General features: G+C 34.7%; 2 protein-coding genes across 2 annotated transcripts; both read left to right on the top strand.

The window, feature by feature from the left end:
• The first annotated feature begins 1,294 nt into the window (after window positions 1–1,294).
• LOC110738643 (RAP domain-containing protein, chloroplastic-like) lies at window positions 1,295–5,151 on the top strand. Its single transcript, XM_021919035.1, has 3 exons — window positions 1,295–3,397; window positions 3,513–3,595; window positions 4,860–5,151. Exons 1-3 carry the CDS (start codon window positions 1,621–1,623, stop codon window positions 4,929–4,931), a joined length of 1,932 nt encoding a protein of 643 aa, XP_021774727.1. The 5' UTR covers window positions 1,295–1,620; the 3' UTR covers window positions 4,932–5,151.
• Window positions 5,152–5,685: 534 nt separating this feature from the next.
• LOC110738641 lies at window positions 5,686–10,007 on the top strand. The gene is made up of 3 exons (XM_021919034.1): window positions 5,686–5,828; window positions 8,346–9,337; window positions 9,766–10,007. Exons 2-3 carry the CDS (start codon window positions 8,369–8,371, stop codon window positions 9,769–9,771), a joined length of 975 nt encoding a protein of 324 aa, XP_021774726.1. The 5' UTR covers window positions 5,686–5,828; window positions 8,346–8,368; the 3' UTR covers window positions 9,772–10,007.
• Window positions 10,008–11,487: the final 1,480 nt, after the last annotated feature.

Below are 11,487 nucleotides of genomic sequence, written 5' to 3'. Positions count from 1 at the left end.
CACTTTTGGCGACAATAAATTTCAGGCATTATTGTGATTACTAATACAAACCATATAAAAAGTAAGGTGTATGTCCTAGATTATGTAAAATAATAACTCTGAAATCTCATACATTACCGTCAGCTATCCGTGAAATATTGGTATTTTATTGGAAATAAAAATCTAAACCAACAATTTTATCCTATAAATCTAATAGAAAGACTTGCTTGAACCTGGTCCATAATAATATTATTGTCGACACGAGATTTATACACACGCAATTTACATTATATTGAACATTGTGACCTTTTCCCCGAACGGGGAGAAAAGGTTTTTTTGACTTTTTTTTAACATAGTAATCTTATTTTTAACATAATATCCTTTATTAAAAACGTTTAATATTATCGTGAACTTGAATACGACGTTTCCTAATTTTAACCTCTTATAGCCTAATTTTTTAGCTCGCCATACAAGATTATAAATTTGTAGCCAATTAAATAAGAGATTATTAATTTTTTTTAGAATTAATTAATTCAAATGACACGCAAGCAAAATTGCCAAATGATATACTCCGTATTTAAGTTATATTAATAAAGTATAAAATATTATCTTTTGATATTAGGAAATTTATCTAAATATGTAACAAATTTTAGCACATAAATACACAAAAAAAAAAAAAAAAAAAAAACTGTGCATCGCACGGGCTTTAACTACTATATCCTAATTTTTTTGAAATAAATTTAAACAAATTTTTTTTCTCCAACAAAATATATTCAAATTTTTATCTAAAAAAACACAATTTTTTTATTCACAAAAAAATATATCCAAATAAATCTTACTCCCACTGTTTTTTTTTATTATTATTATTATTTTTATATGCATCAGTTTGACCGGCACATTATTATGAAACTAGACATTATGGCGAATAACATTTAATTATTTTTTAGAGGTGAAAAAATTAAGTCAACCATGATATGTGAATAGTGCAATTGTCAAAGTGATGCATATAAAAAAAACGGAGGGAGTACATCTTATAGTTACTCCGTATATGATACTCCCTCCGTTTTTTTTATATGCATCACTTTGACAACTGCATTATTCACATACCGTGATTGACTTAATTTTTTCACCTTTAAAAAATGAATAGATGTTAATATACTATATATATATTATTAGATTCGTCAAAATGTCTAGTTTTATAATATAATTTTGTTACAATTTTTACTAATGCACAATTAAAGATATTTTTTGGTAAAAGTAGCGTTTCCGCAAATCTGCCGGTCAAACTAATACATATTAAAAAACAGAGGGATTATGATATTCCGAAGGTAATTCAACCTGCCTCGGTGCCTGCAGTCCTATCCTCTACAGACTACAGTAGCTCCACTCTCTCCAGTAGTCCAGTTCTCCTCTATCCTGTTCGCGAATTTCATATTTCTTTCAGAGTTCAGACTGACAAATTTGATAAATATTGTGTAAGTCCCCTTCCTTATCTGTCTCTTTTATCTTTCTTCTATAACCAAGAACCAGTTTTTTAATTCAAATTTTGATACATTCCATTAATAGAATTGTTCAATTTATAATCATAACAATTACATTTTCTGCCAAAAGTTTCAATTTTGTGATATAGATAAGGTAGAAATGGATGTATTATCAAGTGGATTTTATGGTGAAACATGTTCAAAACCCTTATTTTTGAATGAGAAATATAGTTCAAAGTTCCTAGTGGGTAGAATTACAAATGGGGTTTTGGATAGAAAACTGGAAATTGGGTGTTTTGGTAGAAATTATGAGGGTTTTAGAAGAATGGGGTTTTTTGCTATTAAGGCTATAGATGAGAAGCAACAAGAGCCTGAATTAGATGATTGGAAACTTGAATTTCTAGGTAAACGCCGTCCTTTAGGTTCCAAACCCCTCGAAAAGAAGAAACCGGAGAAATCGAGGTTGTTGGGGGATTCGGATAGTATGGATTGGTGTGTGAGGGCTAGGAAAGTTGCATTGAAATCGATTGAGGATAGGGGGATGGCGCGAGTGATGGAGAATATGGTTAGTCGTAAGGTGAAAAAGAATAAGAAGAATAAGAACATAATAGACAAGAAAGTTAAGGTAGATGAGGAAGATTTTGATTTTGATTCTGATGATGAGGATGAGGATGATGTGAGCCCTGTAGATAATGTGGATCATCTACGCAGTGCGGTTGGTATGCTTGGGGATGGGATGTTTGAGGAGAAAAAGAAGGAAACAATGGAGACATTTATTCAGAGGTTGTCACAGTTTAGTGGTCAGCCGTCTGACCGGAAAAAAGAGGTTAATTTAAATAGAATGGTTGTAGATGCTCAAACAGCACAAGAGGTTTTGGAGGTGGTTTCTGAGATGATTGTTTCTGTTGGGAAAGGCTTGAGCCCTTCCCCGCTCTCTCCTTTGAATCTAGCTACTGCTATTCATAGGATTGCTAAGAACATGGAGAAAGTGTCGATGATGGAAACTCGAAGGTTGGCCTTTGCCCGTCAAAGGGAGATGTCTATGCTTATTGGTATTGCGATGACTGCATTGCCAGAGTGCTCAGCACAAGGTATCTCGAATATTGCATGGGCGTTGTCCAAGATTGGAGGTGACCTTCTGTATATGACGGAAATGGATAGAGTTGCAGAGATTTCCATGGCCAAAGTTGGCGAGTTTAATTCCCAAAATGTGGCTAATGTTGCTGGTGCATTTGCCTCAATGAGACACTCTGCCCCAGAACTCTTTGTAGAGTTGTCTAAGAGGGCTTCTGAGATAATTCATACTTTCCATCCACAAGAGCTAGCTCAATTGTTATGGGCTTTCGCTTTCTTAAATGAGCCAGCTAATCATTTGCTTGAAGCTTTAGACAATATCTATAAGGATCAAGATCAGTTCCAATGCAGCTCAATTAGGGGTTCATTAAGTCATGACGAAGCTGGAATTGCTAATTCTGAAGGTTTGAATCCTCTTATCCTTAGATTCAATAGGGACCAGCTTGGTAATATAGCTTGGTCGTATACCGTTCTTGGTGAGATGGACCGCAAATTCTTTTTTAATGTGTGGAAAACTCTGCAAAATTTTGAGGAAGAAAGAATTACAGATCAGTACAGGGAGGATGTTATGTTTGCGTCTCAAGTCTATTTGGCAAATCAATGCTTGAAAGTTGAGTACTCTCATCTTCAGCTCTCTTTAAGGAGTGATGTCGAGGAGAAGATTGCTCGTGCTGGGAGAACTAGGAGATTTAATCAAAAGGTTACGTCATCATTCCAAAAAGAGGTTGCTCGTTTACTTTTCAGCACTGGGCTTGAATGGGTGAGAGAATATGAATTGGATGTGTACACATTAGATGCAGCCTTAATTGACAAGAAAGTGGCTCTTGAAATTGATGGACCTACTCATTTCTCCAGAAATTCAGGTAAAGATTCTTGTTCTCCATACAAAATTCCATGTATCTTTTCTTCCGAGCAATTTTTCTTGTATGTAACTCTGTATATTTGTCTGTATGATTCTTAACATACTTGAGTTTGCAGGAGTCCCTCTTGGAAATACTGTGTTGAAAAGGCGATATGTTGCTGCTTCTGGTTGGAATCCTGTGTCAGTTCCTCATCAAGAAGTGAGTCTCCTGAAATATTGCTATGACATGTTTTATTTGGTTCGAATGACCTAATATTTCTTCCTTTCTGTGATCTCGGTTTTTGAAATGAACTGAAAATAAGTCCAACAGAACAGGACCTATGTGCCTCACTGTTTTATGACTTGGGAAGTATTCCTTGTAACGAATATTCGGCAAACAAGTTGAATATGGCTATCCTGTGTCCTAAGCCACATCACCTGCTGGATAGCTGAACTGATCGTGAAAATAAACTTAGTCATCTTCATGTTGACCTTAATCTTTAATAAGAAATAAAATAGTCTTCAGAATGGAAGTTTGGTTAAGTAATGAGAAAAATATAATAACTCGAAGTAGACTACTGTACTTATGTGACTATGTGGTATTGATAATGTTGGTTTGGCAGCCATTTTCGGTCAGTTAATCTGAAAAACCATCAGTAGGTAAACACTGCTTTGTCTTTGAATTGTTTGAAACACACTTTGTGTTCAAAACTCATCTTGCAATCCAAGATAGTTGATTGATTAACAAATGAGGTAACCAAGTTCTTCTAAGATGCTAGATCAAGATTGGTGGCGATCTTGTATATAGTTACTGGCTTCATTTGCTTACACCAAACCTAGTGTCTACTACTCTACTATGTAATCTCAAAAGCTGCTAGGTAGTAGGTAACCGAGGGCTGTTGTGAAATGTTGTTGAAAAAAGCTGTGCCATTTTTCCTGAAACTCTGAAAGCACTGTGATGTTCCTGACTCTATCTCTGTTTTTCCTTTCTTCATGTATAAAGAGACTAGTTTGACAGAAATCAACATTTAAAATTGTCTGCTAGATATTTTCTGTTAACTTAGCCTTTCCGAGTTGTTTTCCCTGGTAATGCAATCACTTAATGGAGAGACCATTGCTAGACATAGCTGCTTTAGTCCCGCGATCATCTGCTCCCTTCCATTCTCCTGTCTCCTCTGCATAGATCATGAAATTGACTTTAGTTTTACAGCTAGTCAATATCTCTAATTGACAGAGAGCTGAGCCAGTAGATTCTCTCATAAACCAAGAATGTCTCATCTTTGTTAGTTTTTACTAGTAGATTATCACATAAACATAGCATTCAGAAAATGACAAGATGTAGTGAAATTTTGGTTTTGGTCATTGAACTGAAACCATGTTGATCTCTAATTACTTGCACAAAGTAGATTTGTTGGTCATCATCTGCTTGATTTTCCTGTTTTGGCTGTTAATGAATTATTGATGCAAGTTATGCTTCTTTGCAGTGGGAAGAACTCGAAGGAAGTGTCGAGCAGGAAGAATACTTGAGACAAATTTTAAAGGATTATGTTGGTTGAGATTGTACTTGATCCTGGGGTCAGAGCAGCAATTGTCAAGTACCAAGCAATCTAGGATAACATTACATGGATGCTCGAATTTACTTGTTGGTAAATTAGTCAATTTTAATCAAGTTAATTTTGTATATTCATGCTCATTACATTTGTAATTATAGATTACTACTTGTAAAATTGATTATATTTTATAGGATCATTATCAACTTATTAGCTTTGCATTTCACCTGATGTTTACACTTGATTAGACATGCTCTGAAAAAACCAGTACGAGTATTTTTTTTTTTTTTTTTTCTTGATACCATATGCAATTTAAGGGTTTGACGCAACGATCCGTGCTTAACTTCACTATTTTTGGCCCTAATAATCCTCCCCTTCATTACCAAATAATAATAATAATAATAATAATATAAAATTATTCAATCATTAAATACACTTTGAAAAATAAATTCAAGTAATACGTAATAAGTTGTAATCATCAACGTAATATACACGGCTTTTAAAAGATTTCAACACATGTTGAACGTATAAAAGCATACATAAATAAAGTCCATAATTAAATTCTTTCTTAATCTTTTGCAAACAAACAAGAGCATGACACGTCAATCACCAAATTTCGGTTAACCACATCTCACAATAAATCAAGAAATAAATATACGAAATTTGGACAAATCATTTTTGCTAATAAATACTTTCAGATAATTCTTTCAATTAAATTAAATTATATAATATCTCAGATATTACGTGTGCTTTTATTTAATATTATTTTTTTGGGCAAGCCTTTTTGTCATTTTTATATAGAGTATTTCTAGTCCTCTTTTTGTCATTCAAAACAATAATTTAAAAAAAAAAAAAAACCCAAAAAAACTCAAGTTTCATTTTGCTAAAGCTTTATTTTTCTGGGTAAGTCCATTTTTTCTGATTTGTGATGTAAATCTAATCAAATTTATGTATACCCATTAATTTGATTTGTTTATTTATTTGGGGTGTGATCAATTTTTGATGTGATTTAATATTGCATAATTCAATTAGATCTGTAATTATCTGCATTCTATCATGCTAATATGACACTTAATAAGCTACATTCGATGTTTTCTATGTGTCATAGTTTCAAAAATTATTTAGATCATCTTTTAATAAAGTTTGCTGGAAATCTTGTAATCTGAAATACCCAGAAAAAAGTTCTACAATTTTGTCATTACAATGGGATTTTATAGGCAAAACTTGGTTGTTGCTGTGTTTTGATCCGACGAGTTTTTTTTTTTTAAATATTAAAAAATTACATACACAATCTAAAATCTGATAAACTTGAGTTTAGATTAATTATGATCAGTTTGATTTCCATCGAAATTGGTTGTGTTATTTTGGTTTTGTGTTGAATGTGTACTGCATTTTGTTGAACTTTAGGGACTCCTGACTCATTTAATTGCTGAATTTAATATTGATCAAAAATAAATTTCTAGTAGTTTGGCAAAATAAATTCTCCTTTGATCAGATTCTTTAGAGTTACTTTGAAATTTTTATTGAGCTGCAAATGTTTTTGTGGACTTTGATGATTGTATGTGGAATAATTTTTTCTTAATGTCTGTGTTAAGTTATAACTGTGGTACTTATGCATTGATCGTAATTCATATGTTTAGTAACATAACACTTAGCGTAAATATTGACTGAGAAAACTCATATTACACTTTAGTGAAAGATTATTATATACTACACCTAACTAACTTAAGGTTAGTTTTGCTCTTCATTTGATGATTAAATAAAAAACAATTATTACAATGAGAATAAAATACTATGGATGTACGGTACACCGGGGTGTATATAACAAATTCTACACTTTTGTATGATATCTTGTGAGGAATTGAACTGTGGAAATCGATCATAGCATGTTTTATCTTAGTTGCTAAAATAAGTACTCGTACCTTTTTGAAAGTGTAGAAAACCTCATAGAACTTCCCTTTAATTGTTGTATTGGATGCTGAAAAGGCCTATGATGCATAAGGATTCAACCCCAGTTTTTGAGTAATACACACCCACGACTTTGTCACTTAAGTTAGTTAGCATCTACATCTTGATAACTTAGTTATTGTTAAACGAATTGTTCTGTAATCAATGTCAATTTGCTCTAGTTGGTCAATTTTCAGGCAAATATGCGTTTACTACATAAAGATAAATTAGAATGACATTTGATTGTGTTCCACTGCTATGATCAAACAATATTAATCTTTTATTTGCTATTTTCCAAAATATTCTGCTAGTAAATTATTTTGTGTAGTACTGCAAACTCTTATTCTTGTTATCCTGTTTCTGGTGCCCTCACCCCTGTGTGTATATGTTGGATGAACAGCGATGCTGGTATATGTAGTACATCACATATAAATATCTGTTTAGTATGATTGGATAAGTATCTGTCATTATTAATAATAATATTTGGAGTTATGTTCCTGGCTTAAAGTTTGCTTTATAAAATAGAGCATGGGGTATGATACATTGTTGTAACAATGATGGATGATGAATATTTTGGCCATCTTCCGGACTTTTACAAAATTCTAGTTGCATCAAATAACACACTTACTCCATAACCCGCTGAATATAGAGGGAAACAGAATGAGCTGTACTATATTCTTTGTAAGTGTGAGTGCGGGGAGTGTGCTGTCTAGTTCTTGTAAGTCGTTAGTGACTTCTTGTTTTATTACACCTACCTGTCTGAAACCTTATTTATTGTAGCCATAAGACCACACAGTGTAAACCTTAGATAAGGTGCAAAGGTTGTAGGATTTGAGTCTAGGTAAATGTCTAATGTTTATTGCCCGTGTTTTCATTTAAATTCACACGGTTGTATCTCTTTTTTCTCACCCCAATTTGACTTGTGAAAAATCAAACAATAGACATGCATTAATCAGGCATTGGGCTAATTCTGCTTTATTTGTTCTTGATATATTCACATAGATGAGATGATAATTGAGATCCATTACTCTTTGAAAAGAAAGTGCATTTTTAGAAGATAACCCTTTGGATATGTACTTATGACATGCTATTATTTCTGGGAAGTTGACTAATTTTGGTAGGCATCTCAATGTAATTATATTGAATAATGACTTACTACTATCTCAGGGAACTTAACCCATTGGATATGCACTAGTGACTTACTACTATCTCAGGATAGTATATGCTCCTTTGCTCAAAATTTTAAACATCAAACGCATTGTTTTATAATAGAAAGAATACCGGCTATTAAAATAAATGTTTTCTTCAGTCAAAAGGTTGAAACCATGTTGTGTTGTTGCACCCTTTTAGTAGTTTAAGACAGTTATCCTATATTCCTATATAAGTATTATCGTCTGATGCTTATTAGCACTTCTGTCTGTTTTATTGAATGATGATTGCTTCAAATTTAGACTTTGATGTTTTGACTTACAGGTTAAGTTTCTTGCTCTTTGGATATGGCATCAGATGATAAGCCAGATATAGCTGATAGGGTGTATAGAGAGAAGGCTCCTGAGAAGACTCCTGAGAAGGAAGAAGAAGAGGAAGAAAAGGGTGGATTTATAGAGAAGGTGAAGGATTTTATTCAGGATATTGGTGAGAAGATAGAGGGAGCAATCGGATTTGGCAAGCCTACTGCAGATGTTAGTGGGATTCATATTCCTCACATCAGCCTTCACAAGGCAGAGCTTGTTCTTGATGTTCTTGTGAAAAATCCCAACCCCGTTCCGATCCCTCTTGTTGACATAAATTACTGTATTGACAGTGAGGGAAGGAAGCTGATTTCTGGGCTGATTCCTGATGCTGGGACCATTCATGCTCATGGCTCTGAGACTATCAAGATACCGGTCTGTCTGATTTATGATGACATTAAGCAAACTTACAAAGATATTAAGCCAGGAAGCATTATTCCTTACAGGCTCAAGGTTGATCTCATCATAGATGTTCCTGTTTTGGGAAGGATCACTATCCCCCTTGAGAAACATGGAAAGATCCCAATACCTTACAAGCCTGATATAGATATCGAAAAGATAAAGTTTAAGAGGTTCTCTTTTGAAGAAACTGTTGCAACCATTCATCTCAAGATAGAGAATAAGAATGACTTTGACTTGGGTCTTAAGGATCTGGACTATGAGGTTTGGCTAGGTCATGTCAACATTGGAGGTGCTGACCTCGAAAAATCTAAGAATTTGCCTCAAAATGGTATCAGCTATATGGATCTTCCAGTCACATTCAGGCCCAAGGAATTTGGATCTGCACTCTGGGATATGATTAGGGGGAGAGGAACTGGTTATAGCATGAAAGGAAATATTAATGTCGACACACCTTTTGGTGAAATGAAACTGCCCATTAGCAAGGAGGGTGGTACAACTCGCCTTACGAAGAAGAAGAAAGATGGAGGCAGTGACGACGATGAAGATGATGAGGTATGTCAAAGATTTTCAATTTGATCTACTGATTGTTTGATTTTATCAATTCTTCTCTGTAGCATATCAGGTTTGTTGCCTCATTTATATATAATAATGCTTGACCTTGCTCAAATAGTAGACTCACATTTCAGTGGTGTATATTGTTGCTCATAGTATCTAATAATTCTAATTGTTTCCCAATTTAGGATCATATGAAAACCCCTCATTTTGCTGTGGGGGTACAACTGTAAGTTAGCTTCCATGCAACAAGAACACATCTCATACATGTATACTTTCATTCAATCTATAACATTGCTTTACTACCATGTATAGCTCATTATTTAGGTCAACCTAAGCAAGGATCACTAATGTGTTTAGTAAGTTGCCATTCTTCTATCGTTTGATTGATACTTGCAAATTACAATATCTGTTTTGCGTATGTGCAGGACTAGACCAGATCATATGGAATGCAAAGGTGCTATGCTGTGTTTTACATATACATGAATTGCAACTTGTAGGAACCTGGGAGAGCTGAGTTCTTGTGGTAATGTCTGTTTGTTGTTTAGATCACATGCATAATGGAGAGCTGGGCTCCTTCTTAGACTTTCTTCTTGCGAAACTAAAACAATTTCTATAATGAGAATGAAATGAAGTACTCCGTACATCGGATATAGTTGAGTGCTTGTAATTTTTGTGTGCAGTTGTTCCCCTAGTCATTTTAAAGTTTCGTTTTCTTGCATATTGACATGACAGCAAAATATGCAAATTCATAATCTAGCATTCAAGTATTCAAATACATTAGTTGGGTTAAGTTTTTAGAGGGTAGGCATTAAACCTGTTCCAAACATATGGCTCATTGCGATATCGTGAGTCCTTGTGGACAACCCATCCCCACCCAAAAAAACAAAGTCTGAACCTCATTTGAGGGCTTTTGATGTAGGCCACAGCCTATCCCTGGATTAAGTAGAAACATATCTATCTATGCCAGCCAATTCACAGAGCTCCTTAACCAAAATCTGGATAACGGAACCTGTGAAGTACGAAACCTCAGAAAGACCCTGCGAAAGAACCTTTAGTCCTTTACTCCCCCCTCTTCTCTTGATGTATTCCCGAACCAGAGCCATCTATAAGCAACTTAAGCAAGAAGGCCTGAGTTGGTGAAAATTGGGAAGTGAACTTGAAAACTGAGTGATAGTCAGATAGCTAGTTTGTGCATCCCTGCAAACCCAGGATTCAAGTTGAGGGAAGAGACAGAGTAGTTGATCACTGCCTCACTGGTGTGGCCAAACTGCAAGTCATTCCATAGATAAGGCGATCCCATCCATGTCCGACTAGCAGAACAGATGGTCCAAGGATTCCTCGATCTCACATCCTAGCAACAAATCCTAAAGCTATCATTAATTTAACAAGTTGAGAAAAGTGATAAGATAGAGATGGAGCTAGGACCGAGAGAACCGAAGCTAGCTAAACGAAGACCCAAGGACAGCATTGCCGAGGCAGAAGGAGAATCCGGAAACTTATATGCTGAAAACTGAGACCCAAAGATCCAATCCTAGAACGCTGGCTTCAATGGAACGTAGAAAGCTTAGAGGGCGCTTCAATGGCGCATTCCAGCTACTTCCTTCAACAGTACAAAAGAAAGTCAACCAGCCAAAGTAAGAACCAGGAACAAACGTAGCAAAAAAATAATAAAACTGGCAAAGTAAGCTGATGTGGCACTACGAAGGGCAAAAAAGGTAAACCCCTCAAGCAAATAAGTTATTCAAAACAAAAAAAAGTTACTTCAACTAAAAGCTGTGGCGTGGCTTGGGCTTTAAAATGGGTTTTGTGTTGAAAAGTACATAACTTTTTGCTGCAAAATTGTTTAAGGAAATTAGTTTGTTTAGGTTATGGTATTATTTATTACCCATGTTCTCAAGTTAGCAAGTCGAAGCTAGAAAGATCAGTACCAAGGTGAACCGAAACTCTTCACACTATGCCGAACCTCACCACAAAAATTCTAGCTCGCCACACCAAGGCTCACTACATCAAAGTGTCGAGGCTTTAAAGGCGAGAAAAATAGGTGATAAGGTATGAACCTTATTTTATAGAAACAACTAAGATTTTAGCCCAGATAATACTGAAGATGATGATAGAAGAAGAGAAGAATAGAGGAATAACAAAATTGA

This window comes from Chenopodium quinoa, unplaced genomic scaffold (genome assembly GCF_001683475.1).
Source record: "Chenopodium quinoa cultivar QQ74 unplaced genomic scaffold, ASM168347v1, whole genome shotgun sequence".
Taxonomy (NCBI): Eukaryota; Viridiplantae; Streptophyta; class Magnoliopsida; order Caryophyllales; family Amaranthaceae; genus Chenopodium; species Chenopodium quinoa.
This window is presented reverse-complemented; position numbering and strand designations above follow the sequence as displayed.